At 49.2% G+C, this 15,606-nt stretch overlaps 1 protein-coding gene across 1 annotated transcript in view; it reads left to right on the top strand.

Annotated features, from left to right (window-relative positions):
- The first annotated feature begins 197 nt into the window (after positions 1-197).
- Positions 198-15,606, top strand: part of RCC1L (RCC1 like) — a 36,439-nt gene continuing 21,030 nt past the window's right edge. The window contains exons 1-6 of the mRNA XM_050783730.1: positions 198-664; positions 5,086-5,215; positions 9,341-9,469; positions 10,920-10,986; positions 12,196-12,247; positions 14,511-14,595. Coding sequence (XP_050639687.1) covers positions 341-664; positions 5,086-5,215; positions 9,341-9,469; positions 10,920-10,986; positions 12,196-12,247; positions 14,511-14,595 — 787 coding nt within the window. The 5' untranslated portion in view covers positions 198-340. The remainder of the gene's footprint in view (positions 665-5,085; positions 5,216-9,340; positions 9,470-10,919; positions 10,987-12,195; positions 12,248-14,510; positions 14,596-15,606) is intronic.

Raw genomic sequence — 15,606 nt, 5'->3', positions numbered from 1 at the left:
GCTGTGGCTGGAGGACGGCCTGGGGCGGCGTGGGAGCAGACGGGAGCGCGGAAGGCTGCAGCAAGGCCAGGTGAGAAATGTCGAGGGGCAATAGCAAGGGAGCAAAACAAGACACGGAGTTTTCCTAAGGCACAAGAATCCTAATCCCGCCCCTAACCCCGCCCCTCATTATCGCCCCGCCCCTCCAAGCCCAGCCCCGCCCCCCTGAGCCTTGGGCTGCCGTCAGCGCCTTTGCCTTCAACCAGGAGTAAAGGTGGCCGCAACCTCTTCCGCCGAGGCGTGGTGTCAAGGGTCACGCAAGATGGCGGTGCCCAGAGGCTGCTGAGGCGTGGAGCGGAGGATGGCGCTGGTGGCGTTGGTGGCTGGGGCCCGGCTGGGGCGGCGGCTGAGCGGGCCGGGGCTGGGGCGAGGGCACTCGACGGCGGCCAGGCGCTCGCGGAGCCGGCGCGAAGCGGCAGAAGCCGAGGCCGAGGTGCCCGTGTTCCAATACGTGGGCGAGCGCGCTGTCCGCGCCGATCGCGTCTTCGTGTGGGGCTTCAGCTTCTCCGGGGCGCTGGGCGTGCCCACCTTTGTGGTGCCCAGCTCCGGCCCCGGGCCCCGCGCCGGCGCCCGGCAGCGCCGCAGGATCCAGCCCGTGCCCTATCGCCTGGAGTTGGACCAAAAGGTGCGGGCCGCGGCTTCCTCCCTCCCTTCCTCTCTTGCGCTCTCCCGGCCTCCGTCGACCTATTCGCCTCTCTTCAAGAAGCTGGCTCTTCTGGGTGGCCAGACTTCAGGGAGGACGACTCTCGAGCTGGCTGCAAGCCCGGGAGGGGAAGGCGTTAGGAGTGGCCATCAACATTTATTGGGTGGCAGTGCCAAATGTTGTGCCGGGTCGTGTCATTCGCTTAGGACGCACTGAGTCGACAATTGTTATCCCCAATTACAGGGGAGGAAGGAGAGGCCCAGAGAGGTTGAGGCCCGAGGCCCCACCGCTGCTAGCTGTTTATATGCGGTGGGATTCTCACTCAGGCCAGCGTGACTGCAGGAGTTCTGATGTTAGGAAAGCAAAATTCGAAAGTCCATTGAAAATGTATACCAGCTGAGGTGTTTCAATGAACAACTCAGAAAGGGGATTTTTTTTTTTTTTAAATTTAATTTTTAGAGACAGGGGCTCCCTTTGTCACTCAGTCTGGAGTGCAGTGGTGTCATAGCTCATTGCAGCCTCGACCTCCCGGGCTCAAGAGATCCTCCTGCCTCAGCCTCCCATGTAGCTGGGAATACAGGTGTGCGCCAACATGCCGGGCTAATTTTTAATTTTTTTGGTAGAGATGGGTCTTGCTGTTTTGCCCAGGCTGGTCTCGAACTCCTGAGCTCAAGTGATTCTCCCACCTCAACCTCCCAAAGTGCTGGGATTATAGGTATGAGCCACTGCACCTGGCCTTTTTTTCTTTGTTTCTTAGACTGGCCAATCTCAGTTGGCCTATTTTCAAGTTCACTGATTGTGATTCTTTCTTTTGCCTGCTCACATCTGCCGTAAAGCTCATTTAGTAATTTTGAGTTTTTTTTGAAACAGGATCTCACTCTGTCACTGGGGCTGGAGTACGGTGGCTTGATCTCTGTTCATTGCAACCTCTGCCTCCTGGGCTCAAGTGATCCTCCCACCTCAGCTTCCTGAGTAACTGGGATTGCAGGCGCATGCCACCACACCTGGCTAATTTTAAATTTTTTTTAGAGATGTGGGGCGGGGAGGGGGGCGCGTCTCATTATGTTGCCCAGGCTGGTCTTGAACTCCTGGCCTCAAGTGATTCTTGTGCTTTAGCCTCCCAAAGTGCTGGGATTACAGGCATGAGCCACACTGCCTGGCTGACTTTGCTCTTTTCTGTGTTTCTGAATGCATGGCCAGGGGCTGTCTCCTGCCTCCCACATAGATTGTTTTGGTGGTACTGGAGCCATTCCAGTGGTGTAGGGGGGCTCTAGGAGGCCAGAGAACTGGAGGTTTTTTTGACTAGCACAATTATGCAGGCCTATATATTGTATTCCAAATGCATATTACAAGGGAAAATATCACTCTTGGATGACTTGATTAAACAAGGTGTCAACACGTCAAATTTAAAGAAATATTTAGCTAGCTTTCTTCAAGAAATGCTGGAATGAAAAAAAAGAGTTCCCAGCGTTTGTTCATGATTAGTGCTGAAGTGGCGTTTTCCAGCAGGCATTTTGGTATGGGTTTACCACTGATCGTGTTAGGATTAGGTTAGATTTACATATGGTCCCTGAGAGACACTACAGAGGCGTCTGATCAACTGTAAACAGCCAAGAGGTAGTAGGGGATGGTTAGTGTGACCATATAATTTGTCATCCAATTTGAGAGTGAACATTGGGACATTGGCTGTAAACCAGGACTGCCCCAGGCCAACTGGGAATATGGTCACTCTGGGTGGTATGGAAAGAGGGTTTATTTTATTTATTTATTATTATTTTTTTTTATTTAAGATGGAGTCTCACTCTCTCGCCCAGGCTGGAGTGCAGTGACATGATCTCTGCTCACTGCAACCTCCACCTCCTGGGTTCAAGAGATCCTCCTGCCTCAGCCTCCTGTGTAGCTGGGATTCCAGGTGCCTGCCACCTCGCCCAGCAAATTTTTGTATTCTTAGTAGAGATGGGGTTTCGCCTTGTTAGCTAGGCTAGTCTTGAACTGAACTCAAGCGATCCGCCCCCTCGGCTTCCCAAAGTGCTGGGATTACAGGCGTGAGCTACTGTGCCCGGCCAAAAGAGGGTTGATTTTAAAATCAAACCATCTTTGGTCTGTATCCAACCCCACTGGAAGCCCCGGTTTTCTCATCGGGTCAGTGAAGGCGAGGATTGATGAGAGTGTAGTTAAAACACCCACCAAAGACCTTGGGGTTGTCACTGTGTTAAATTCACAGTAGCTGTAGTACTGAGTTTTCCTTTTCATGGTAGTAGCCCGAGAATGTAACGGTGTAGTGTCAGGGTGAAAAGCATGTAGTCAAGTTACTCAACCTCTAGGAACTACACTTTCTCATCTGCCTTATACTACTGCTGCTAACAGCAGTAAGAAATAGAACATAGAAAAACAAAAAAAGCAATTACAAAAAAAACCCTAAACGACAACAAAAATGAAACGTAAAATATAGGCTAAAATATAGGCCAGGTGTGGTGGCTCATGCCTGTAATTCCAGCACTTTGGGAGGCCAAGGTGGGAGGATCATTTGAGCCCAAGAGTTTGAGACCAGCCTGGGTAACATAGAACCCTATCTCTCTCTCTCTATATATATATGTATATATGTGTATATATATGTGTGTATATGCAGATATACATATATACACGTGTATATACGCACATATATACATGTGTATATACACCTATATGTGTATATATGTATATATATACCTATGTATGTATGTGTGTATATATACACCTATATGTATGTATGTGTATATATAGCTTTTTTTTTTTTTTTTTTTTTTATATCTGGCTCTGTTGCCCAGGCTGGAGTGCAGTAGCATGATCACGGGTCACCACAGCCTCGATCTCCTGGGTTCAAGTGATCCTCCTGCTTCAGCCTCCCGTGTAGCTGGGACCATAGGCATATGCCGCCACGCTCAGCCTAAATTTTGATTTTTGCATAGAGACAGGTTGTCACTTTGTTGCCCAGGCTCAAAATATAGCTCTTACATTGAGTTGGGTACTGTTCCCTATAAGGGCTTTAGCTGTGTTAACTCGTTTAGTCTTCACAATAGTTCAATGAGAGAGATGGTACTATCTTCACTTTTTAGAGAAGGAGAACAGATACAGAGAGAGAAAGTAATCTACTTCAGGTCACACAGTTGGTAAGGATGGAGCCAGGATTCAGTCTAAGGAGATCTTTCAACTTACCTACCATGGTAAGAGACGGTGGTGTTTTTGTTTTTTTGTTTTTTTATGAGACAGAGTCTTACTCTGTCACCCAGGCTGGAGTGCAGTGGCACCATCTTGACTCACTGCAGCCTCTGCCTCCTGGCTTCAAGCAATTCTCCGGCCTCAGCCTCCCGAATACCTGAGATTACAGGCACACACCGCCATGCCTAGCTAATTTTTGTATTTTTTTTTTTTCCCGAGACAGAGTCTGTCTCTGTCGCCCAGGCTGGAGTGCAGTGGCGCGATCTCGGCTCACTGCAAGCTCCGTCTCCCAGGTTCATGCCATTCTCTGACCTTAGCCTCCTGAGTAGCTGGGACTACAGGTACACGCCACTGCGCCCAGCTAATTTTTTTCTGTATTTTTAGTAGAGACAGGGTTTCACTATAGTCTCGATCTCCTGACCTTGTGATCCTCCCGCCTCGGCCTCCCAGAGTGCTGGGATTACAGGCGTGAGCCACCGTGCCTGGCCAATTTTTGTATTTTTAGTAGAGAGGGGGTTTCACCATGTTGGCCAAAGCGAGTCTCGAACTCCTGACCTCAAGTGATCTGCCTGCCTTGGCCTCCCAAAGTGCTGGGATTACAGTTGTGAGCCACTGTACTCGGCTGCTAGAGAGTGTCTTGGTTTTAGTGAATGGGGATGGTAATACCTAGTGGTGAGCTGATATTTACCACTATATTTATTGTCTACATGTAAATCACCCTTCATAGAGTGATTATAAAGATTAAATGAGATAATACTTATCAAACATATAGTAAATGCTCAATAAATGCTAGTTGCTGTCTTAATAATATGTGTTCTTAGGCCAGGCACAGTGGCTGTTTCCTGTAGTCCTATCACCTTGGGAGACCAAGGTGGACAGATCACTTGAGGCCAGGAGTTCGAGACCAGCTGGGCCAACATGGTGAAACTCTGTCTCTACTAAAAATACAGAAGTTAGCTAGATGTGGTGCACACACCTGCAGTCCCAGCTACATGGGAGGCCTGAACTTGGGAAATGTAGATTCCAGTGAGCCAAGATCCCGCCGCTGCACTCAGCCTGGGCAACAGAGTGAAACTGTCTCAAAAAAAAAACCAAAAAACCCCAAAATAGTCTGTGTTCTTGGATTTGATAAATAACCTGTCACTTATTACTGAGCAAACTTGACATTACAAATCAGTTCATGCTTTGTGGGAACTGCTTTTCAGATTTCGTCTGCTGCTTGTGGCTATGGATTCACACTGCTGTCCTCTAAGACCACAGATATTACGAAAGTCTGGGGGATGGGACTCAACAAAGATTCTCAGCTTGGATTTCACAGGAGCCGGAAAGATAAAAGTGAGCATCCCTACCTTGTCTCCTCTCTGCCGGGATTGGTCTGAGAAAGCTCTTTTTTTTTTTTTTTTTGAGACAGAGTATCGCTCTGTTGCTAGGCTAGAGTGCAGTGGCAAGATCCTGGCTCAGTGCAACCTCCATCTCCCAGGTGAAGTGATTCTCCTGCCTCAGCCTCCCGAGTAGCTGGGATTACAGGCTCACACCATTACGGCTGGCTAATTTTTATATTTTTAGTAGAGATGGGGTTTTACTATCTTGACCAGGCTGGTCTCGAACTCCTGACCTCAGGTGATCCACCCTCCTCGGCCTCCTAAAGTGCTGTGATTACAGGCGTGAGCCACAGCACCCAGCCCTTCCTTTGGTGTTCAAGAACATGGTTTCATAAACCAAACCATAGCAAAAAAAATAGACAAAGACTTAAAGGGATATTGTTTGAAACCATCTGGGCTAGATTATTTTTTAGCCTCTTTGGTATCAATGTTGAACCATCAGGCAAAGGGCAAGCACCTGGCCTTTGCAGATAAGTAAAGATGTTCTTTTGTGGCCTAAAAGAGATGACCTTTTTTTTCCTAGCTTGGAGACAGGCAGGCTGAAGTACTCTGCAGTGCCTAGAATATGTTTTTGGGGGGAAAAGGCAGTGAAATCGTTAACATGGAGGCTTTAGTCCAAATGTTTGAGCCTTGGACTGTAAAAATGTTAGAAATAACTTATAATGGCATTTTAAAAAGTAGACATTAGCCCGGCTAGGCGTGGTGGCTCACGCCTGTAATCCCAGCACTTTGGGAAGCCGAGGAGAGCGGATCACTTGAGGCCAGGAGTTTGAGACCAGCCTGGCCAACATAGTGAAACCCCATCTCTACTAAAAATATAAAAAATTAGCCAGGCATGGTGGCATGCGCCTATATAGTCCCAGTTACTTTGGAGACTGAGGCACGAGAATCTCTTGAACCCGGGAGGTGGAGGTTGCAGTGAGTCGAGATCATGCCACTACACTCCAGCCTGGGTGACAGAGTGAGACTGTCTGAAACAAACAGACAGACAAACAGAAAAGTAGAAATTAACTAAAAATTACTATGAGAGCAGTAAGAAATATTTCCTAGGCCAGGCATAGGGGCTCACGCCTGTAATCCCAGCACTTTGGGAAGCCGAGGTGGAAGGGATTGCTTGAGACCTGGAGTTCCAGACCACTCTGGGTAACATAGCGAGACCCTGTCTCTAAAAAAAAAAAAATGAAGAAGAATTAGCTGAGCATGGTGGCATGCACCTATAATCCTGGTACTCCAGAGGCTGAGGTGGGAAGATTGCTTGAGCCCAGGAGTTTGAGGCTGCAGTGAGTGGTGACTGCGCCACTGCACTCCAGCCTGCGCAACAGAGCAAGAGCATGTCTCTTAAAAAAAAGGAAAAAAGAGGCCAGACGCGGTGGCTCATGCCTGTAATCCCAGCACTTTGGGAGGCCGAGGCGGGTGGATCACGAGGCCAGGAGATCGAGACCATCCTGGCTAACACGGTGAAACCCCATCTCTACTAAAAAATACAAAAAAAATTAGCCGGGCGAGGTGGCGGGCGCCTGTAGTCCCAGCTACGTGGGAGGCTGAGGCAGGAGAGAGGTGGAGCTTGCAGTGAGCTGAGATCCGGCCACTGCACTCCAGCCTGGGGCACAGAGCCAGACTCCATCTCAAAAAAAAAAAAAAAAAGGAAAAAAGAAAGAGTTCCTAAAATAGGGAGGAAATTACCCAGAAATACATACTGGACAAACCTCTCATTTTTATTTTTTACTGTTCCCTTGTTCACAGACAAATACATTTTTACATAATTTTAATCGTAGCATATATTTTGTTTTCTGTCTTTTTTCATTTATTTTATATCAGATGTCTTTTTTTTTGTTGTTTGAGATGGAGTCTTGCTCTCGCCCAGGCTGGAGTGCAGTGGCATGATCTTGGCTCACTGTAACCTCCACCTCCCTGGTTCAGGTGATTCTCCTGCCTTAGCCTCCTAAGTAGCTGATACTACAGGCACCCGCCATCACACCTGGCTAATTTTTGGATTTTACTAGAGACGGGGGTTTCGCCATTTTGGCCAGGTTGGTCTTGAACTCCTGACCTCAAGTGATACGCCTGCCTTGGCCTCCCAAAGTGCTGGGATTATAGGTGTGAGCCACCATGCCTGATCTATGTATCAGATGTCTTTTATAAGTCAGTATTGAAGTCTTTATTAGCTGTAAGATGTTACATTACATTTTTTTTTGAGTCAGAGTTTCACTCTTGTTGCCCAGGCTGGAGTGCAGTGGCGTGATCTCAGCTCACTGCAGCCTCCTCCTCCTGTGTTTAAGCAATTCTCTTGCCTCAGCTTCCGAGTAGCTGGGATTACAGGCATGTGCTACCACACCCGGCTAATTTTGTATTTTTAGTAGAGACAGGGTTTCTCTATGTTGGTCAGGCTGGTCTCAAGCTCCCGACCTCAGGTGATCTGCCTACCTTGGCCTCCCAAAGTGCTGGGATTACAGGTGTGAGCCACTGTGCCCGGCCTGTGTTACATTTTTTATACCTTTTATCCAGAGCAATTTTAGACGTACAGAAATGTACAGAGGCCGGGCGCGGTGGCTCACACGTGTAATCCCAGCACTTTGGGAGACCGAGGCGGGTGGATCACGAGGTCAGGAGTTCAAGACCAGCCTGGCCAAGATGGTGAAACCCCCGTCTCTACTAAAAATACAAAAAAATTAGCCAGGCGTGGTGGCAGGCACCTGTAATCCCAGCTACTCTGGAGGCTGAGGCAGAGAACTGCTTAAACCTGGAGGGGCGGAGGTTGCAGTGAGCCGAGATGGCGCCACTGCACTCCAGCCTGGGTGACAGAGCGAGACTCAGTCTCAGAAAAAAAAAAAGTGTACAGAGTAGTATGATGTAGCATCACCAGCTTCAGGCGTCATCAACTCATGCCAGTCTTGTTTTCTTCATTTTTCCCACCTTTCCCCTCAGTAAATTTGAAGCAAATTCCAACAGTTTAATTTTTTTGGGGGGGTGGGGGCCAGGGTTTTGCCCTGTCACCCATGCTAGAGTGCAGTGTCATGATCACTGCTCACTGCAGCCTTAACCTCCCTGGCCCAAGTGATCCTCGCACCTCAGCCTCCCAAGTAGCTGAAAGTGATCCTCCCAACTCAGCCTCCCAAGTAGCTGGGACCGTAGGCATGCACCATAATGCTCGGCTGATTTCTGTACTTTTGTGTGTGTGTGTGTGTGTGTGTGTGTGTGTGTGTGTGTATATATATATATGTATAGTTTTAAACTGTGTCTTGCTCTCTCTCCCAGGCTGGAGTGCAGTGGTGCAATCTTGGCTCACTGGCAACCTCTGCCTCCTGGGTTTGAGCGATTCTCCTGCCTGAGCCTCCTGAGTAGCTGGGACTACAGGTGCCCACCATAATGTCTGGCTAATTTTGTATTTTTAGTAGAGATGGGGGTTCCACCATGTTGGCCAGGTTGGTCTCGAACTCCTGACCTCTGGTGATCCGCCCGCCTTGACCTCCCTCCCGTGCTGGAATTACAGGCATGAGCCACTGTACCCGGCCAAGATTTCTTTAATAAGAAGACCAAGTATGCTTCCCCCCCCCCCCACTCCCCCCACCACCCGCATGAAGTCTTGGCTCTTTTTCCCCAGGCTGGAGTGCAGTGGCGCCATCTCGGCTCACTGCAACGTCCACCTCCTGGGTTCAAGCAATTCTCCTGCCTCAGCCTCCCAAGTAGCTGGGACTACAGGCACCCGCCCCCACGCCCGGCTAATTTTTGTATTTTAAGTAGAGACAGGGTTTCACCATTTTGGCCAGGCTGGTCTCGAGCTCCTGACCTCAGGTGATCCGCCTCCCTCGGCCTCCCAAAGTGCTGAGATTACAGGCATGAGCCACTGCGCCTGGCCAGAAGACCAAGTATGCTTTTCTGGAACCTGCTTTGTGTAACTCCCATGGCATGAGCTGGGAGTTGGGCTTCTGGTCCTCGCTCTGCCCGTAACTTACCTGCCTTGATGAGTCTTTCCTACCTCCGACTCTCTTTTTTCCAGTGTAGTAGTGTGGAGTTGGACAGTGTGATTCCCAGTGTTAGAAATGCATGCCTCTCAATCGGTGTCCTGTGTCTTTTCCAGCGAGGGGCTATGAGTATGTGTTGGAGCCCTCACCCGTCTCCCTGCCTCTGGACAGACCTCAGGAGACACGGGTGCTGCAGGTCTCCTGCGGCCGAGCTCACTCTCTTGTGATGACTGACAGGGAAGGAGGTGAGTTACCCTGCGGAAGGGTGGTGGAGGAGTGTGGGGACCATTTCACTATGAACTGGAGCCTCAGATCAGCCTGAGTGGCTTGTTCGATTGAACCACATCTAATGAGTGAACTGTGGCGTTTCCTGAGCAGATCAGTGGGATTGCTCAAGACAGCTGGGCACAGCTTGTTGATTCTTATGTGGTCCGCTCTCTGGTTCTTGGAAAATCGTATGTATTTATAAATATAACTGCACACAAGGCAGCCTGATCCATTTGCTGTGAAGTCACTGAACTGGGTGGTGTGTAGAGGTGGCTTTTTCTATTTTTTCTTTTTTTTTTTTTGAAACAGTCTCGCTCTGCTGCCCAGGCTGGAGAGCAGTGGCATGATCTTGGCTCACTGCAACCTCTGCCTCCCGGGTTCAAGTGATTCTCCAGCCTCAGCCTCCCGAGTAGCTGGGATTACAGGTGGCCGCCACCACACCCAACTAATTTTTGTATTTTTTGTAGAGACAGGATTTCACCACGTTGGCCAGGCTGGTCTTGAACACCTGACCTCAGGTGATCCGCCTGCCTTGGCCTCCCAAAGTGCTGGGATTATAGGTGTGAGCCACCGCACCCAGCCAAAGGTGGCTTTTTCTATTGGTATTGAAAGATGCCTGTTTGCTAACACATCTTCTAAGTGATTGGGGGCTTTCAGAGTCTGGGCCCCTGAGTAACACAGCCCTTTTTTAGAAAAGGGGTTCTTTCCAAGGAAAGGTCAGTGTGAATTACATTTTTCACATTTCATTTTCTTTTTTTCTTTTTTTTTTTTTTTAATCTGTGACAAAGTCTTGCTCTGTCACCCAGGCTGGAGTGCAGTGGCAGGATCTCGGCTCACTGCAGCTTCTACCTCCCGGGTTCAAGTGATTCTTCTGCCTCAGTCTCCCGAGTAGCTGGGATTACAGGCACCCACCACTGCGCTCAGCTAATTTTTGTAATTTTAGTAGAGACGAGATTTCACCATATTGGCCAATCTGGCCTTGAACTCCTAACCTCAAGTGATCCACCTGCCTTGGCCTCCCAAAGCGCTGGGATTAGTCATGAGCCACTGTGCCTAGCTTCAAATTTCATTTTCCGGCTGAGTGTGCTCTGTAGGAGAAGGCGGAGGTGGCGTTTAGGAGCTCTTTTTAGAGGGGATTGGTGTTAAAGGCAGGCTGGTGACAGGTACAGGGAGTGCAATTCTAGCCTCAGAAGGTGGAATTCCCAAGAGGTGGATCCAGGGCCAGGAGGGGAAGGTGGATCTAGACCCCCACACGCCTCTTGGGAGTTTCTGCAGAGCCTGAGAAAGTTGGAGAAGGAAACCCAGGGAATGTTGGAGGAGGGGGGTGAGCTAACCAGGACGGGACCACCAGTGAGACCCCTTCCAGTCCTCACATTCTTGGATCCCACAAACCTGCAGAACTGATTTAATCAGTGGTGTTATTTTTAGTCTTCAGCATGGGAAACAATTCTTATGGACAATGTGGAAGAAAGGTGATCGAAAATGAAATTTACAGGTGAGTTCCTAGAAGGCCTACCCCTTCCCCATGTTGGGTTAAATGTCAAACATTTCTAGGGAGATGACTGTGGTAAACCCATGGGGCGGTCAGAGGCATGCCTGAGAGGGGGCCGTGAGAACTCAGCAGAAAGCTGGGGGAGTCCTGTCTGTTTCAGGTTGAGCACCATGCATTAGCTTGGTGGGAGAAGAGGGGGTGTGAGCATTGGTTTTGATGTGTAAAACTTCTTTGGATAAATCTTTTTTTTTTTGAGATGGAGTCTTACTCTCTCGCCAGGCCAGAGTTCAATGGCGCGATCTGGGCTCGCTGCAACGTCCACCTCCCAGGTTCAAGCGATTTTCCTGCCTCAGCCTCCCAAGTAGTTGGGACTACAGGCACACACCAGCACACCCAGCTAATTTTTGTAGTTTTAGTAGAGACGGGGTTTCACCATGTTGGCCAGGATGGTCTCCATCTCTTGACCTCATGATCTCCCCACCTTGGCTTCCCAAAGTGCTGGGATTACAGGCGTGAGCCACCGCTCCTGGCCCTCTTAGGATGAATTTTTACAAATTGAGTTTTTATTTTATCAAATTGATTTTTAAACATTCCCCTTTATTTCAGGTTTTTTCATTTTATTTATTTTTTGTTTGTTTGAGACAGAGTCTCACTGTGTCACGCAGACTGGAGTGCAGGTGAGATCTCGGCTCGCTGCAACTTCCACCTCCCAGGTTCAAGCGATTCTCATGTCTCAGCCTCCCGAGTAGCTGGTATTACAGGCGCCCGCCACCACACCTGGCGAATTTTTTGTATTTTTAGTAGAGATGGGATTTCGTCATGTTGGCCAGGCTGGTTTCAAACTCCTGACCTCAAGTAATCCGCCCGTCTCGGCCTCCAAAAGTGTTGGAATTACAGGCGTGAGCCATCGTGCCTAGTCAATTCTTTTCATTTTAGTGTTTAAAAACATTTCCCTCTAGTTCCTTGTGTGATGTTGGAGGGCCTTAACACCACTCTCGACCTTGGCCATGTGTCAAAATCACCTAGGATTTTGTTTTGTTTTACTTTTATGCCCATGCCTGTTTCGGCCTCAAATTTGACCTTGAGAGTTACCCTAACAGTTACTGTGTGTGCGGAAGGGACAGACCATCAGTTGGGGTGACAGGGGAAAGGCTTCACAGGGCTTGTCGTGACCGCATTCCTTGCTTCTTCCCAATTTGTTCCTGGCTGTAGTGAAAGTCACAGAGTCCACAGAATGCAGGACTTCGATGGCCAGGTGGTCCAGGTAAGAGAGATGGGCCGAGAGCTGCTTGTTCTGTTCCCGGGGTGCTTTTGAAAAGTTGAGATTTGGGTCAGGTGATGGCAAGTTTGTTAGGGGAATTTTCCGAATTAAATTATTTTAGTAAAAATTATAGCCTACCTACTATAGGCCAGGATTTATACTAGATTCTAGGGATACCAAGTTTAATAAGATTTTGGGGCCAGGCATGGTGGCTCATACCTGTAATCCCAGCACTTTGGGAGGCCGAGGCAGGTGGATCACCTGAGGTCAGGAGTTCCAGACCAGCCTGGCCAACGTGGTGAAACCCCATCTCTACTAAAAATATAAAAATTAGCCGGGTGTGGTGGCGCATGCCTGTAATCCCAGCTACTCAGCAGGCTGAGGCACGGGAATTGCTTGAACCTGGGAGGTGGAGGCTGCAATGAGCCAAGAGATTGCACCACTGCACTCCAGCCTGGACGACAGAGCAAGTCTCTGTCTTAAAAAAAAAGATTTTTGGGGATGATACTCTAGTGGGTGAACAAGTTAAAAAGCTCACTGAGGCCAGATGTGGCTCACCCCTGTAACCTCAGCATCTGGGGAGGCCGAAGCAAAGGTATCACAGCACTTGCTGTATTCATGCATATATGCATTTAAATATTTATTGTAGGTACCTACCATGAGCCAGGCACTATTCTGGGGATGAGAATAAAATGGAGAGCAAAATACAGCTGGCCTAGAACACCACAGCACTAATTATACTGTGATACGGCTTTTTGGTTTTATTTGAAAAAAAAATTTTTTTTTTTTTGAGATGGAGTCTTGCTCTGTTGCCCAGGCTGGAGTGCAATGGCGCCATCTCGGCTCACTGCAAGCTCTGCCTCCCGGGTTCACACCATTCTCTTGCCTCAGCCTCCCGAGTAGCTGGGACTACAGGCGCGCACCACCACGCCCGGCTAATTTTTGTATTTTTAGTAGAGACAGGGTTTCATCGTGTTAGCCAGGGTGGTCTCGATCTCCTGACCTCATGATCTGCCCGTCTCAGCCTCCCAAAGCGCTGAGATTACAGGTGTGAGCCACCGCGCCTGGCCATATTTGAAAATTTTTTAGAGGCAGGGTCTCACTCTGTTGCCTAGGCTGGAATGCAGTGGCGCGATCATAGCTCACTGCAGCCTTGAACTCTTGGGCCCAAGTGATCTTCTTGCCTCAGCCCCCTGAGTAACTGGGTCTACAGGCGTGCATCATCATCCTTGGCTAATTATTTTATTTTAAAGAGAGAGAGATTCTCACTGTGTTGGCCAGGCTGGTCTCAAACCCTTGGCCTCAAGCCATCCTTCCGCCTTGGCCGTCCAAAATGTTGGGATTACGGGTGTAAGCCACCGTGCCGGGCCTCCTTCACCTATTAGACTGAGTGACTTTGTGCAAGTTACCAGAGATCTCAGCCCACAGCAACCTCCACTTCCTGGATTCAAGTGATTCTAGTGCCTCAGACCTCCTAGTAGCTGGGATTACAGGCATGCGCCACCAGACCTGGCTAATTTTTATATTTTTAGTAGAGATGGGGTTTTACCATGTTGGCCAGGCTGGTCTTGAACTCCTGGCTTCAGGTGATCCACACGCCTCAGCCTCCCAAAGTGCTGGGATTACAGGAGTGAGTCGCTGTGCCCAGCTGAGATTCAGTTTCTTACTCGGTGGTTTTGGATATTGACTTAGCACAGTGTCTGGCATAAAAATCATTCAATAGATGACACTTTTCATTAGGCAGTTAGAAAAATGAGTCTGGAACTGGGGAGAGTGGTTGAGACCAGAGATCACAGTGCAGAGGCCACAGTTAAGCATTGGGAGTGGCTGCCGTCTCCCAGGGTAGCATGAGGAGTGAGGAGAGAGGAGGGCAGGAGACAGACCCTGGAGAGAGATCCCAACAGCAAAGGGTCTGAAGTAGAGGCTGAGTGCGCGAGCAAGGCTGGAAGCTGTGAGAGAGTAGAAGAGAGGGCTGGGAGGAGAAGGGTTATGGAGGAGGGGTGGTTCTTTGGAGATGGTGTGGGATGGACGGCAGAGCTCTTGGATTTGCCCCTTTGGAGATCTGCATTTTACTTTAATAAGAGCAGTTTCAATGCAGTGGGAGACTGGTGGATTGACAAGGAGTAAGATGAGCATAGAGCAGCCTGCCCGGACCATGCTCCAGGTGCCCAGGAGTGGCAGGCGATGGTGCTGGTCCTTCTTTGGATGAGGACACCAGGGTTCTAAGCATTTCTTCTCATCCCCCTGACCTCTGTTTGTCTGCTAGGTCGCCTGTGGTCAGGATCATAGTCTGTTCCTGACGGATAAAGGAGAAGTCTATTCTTGCGGATGGGGCGCTGATGGGCAAACAGGTAGAGTTCTTTTCATGCACTGGGGTCGTGAAAGTTCTCGGTCCATGTCATGTGGAGCTGTGAGCTGCAGGGCATTTATGGGCTAGAATCCTTCTTCCTTAATTCAGCTCTTACCTCTTATCACTTTCTGAGGAACACTGTCTTGGCTCCATCACCCAAGCTGGAGTGCAGTGGTGCGATTACATCTCACTGTAGTCTCAAACTTCCAGGCTCAGGTGATCCTCCCACCACAGCCTCCAGAATAACTGGGACAACAGGTGTGAGCCAACAAGCCCAGCTTATTTTTTGTAGCAACAGGGTTTCGCCGTGTTGCCCAGGCTGGTCTTGAACTCCTGACTTTAAGCAGTCTGCCTGCTGTGGCCTCTTGGTGTGCTGGGATTCCAGGTGGGAACCACTGTGCCCTCCTGTAATACTATTTTTTTGCATCTCTGCCATTCCCCTCAGCACTGGCTGCCACAGAAATAAACTGAGAGAAGGCTGGGTGTGGTGGCTCACACGTGTAATCCCAGCACTTTGGGAGGCCGAGGTGGGTGGATCACTTGAGGTCAGGAGTTTGAGACCAGCCTGGCTACCATGGTGAAACCCCATCTCTACTAAAATTATAAAAATTAGCCGGGTGTGGTGGCGCATGGCTGTAATACCAGCTACTAGGGAGGCTGAGGCAGGAGAATTGCTTGAACCTGGGAGGCGGAGGTTGCAGTGAGCCAAGATCACACCACTGCACTCCAGCCTGGGCAACAGAGCGAGACTCCATCTCAAAAAAAAATGAACTGAGAGAGCATTAGGGTATCTTTGTCCACTCAACAGAGGAGTTCTGAGTCTTTTAGCAACAAGAACAAGCTGTTTGAGGCTTTAAAAAAGTTTTTAAAATTTTATTTATTATTATTATTATTATTTTTCAAGACAGTGTCTCACTCTGTCGCCCAGGCTGGAGTGCAGTGGCGTGATCTCAGCTCTCTGCAAGCTCCACCTCCCGGGTTCATGCCATTCTCCTGCCTCAGCCTCCCGAGT

Source organism: Macaca thibetana, chromosome 3 (genome assembly GCF_024542745.1).
Source record: "Macaca thibetana thibetana isolate TM-01 chromosome 3, ASM2454274v1, whole genome shotgun sequence".
Classification (NCBI taxonomy): domain Eukaryota; kingdom Metazoa; phylum Chordata; class Mammalia; order Primates; family Cercopithecidae; genus Macaca; species Macaca thibetana.
The sequence above is the reverse complement of the archived record's forward strand: the minus strand, read 5'-3'. Positions and strand labels throughout refer to the sequence as shown.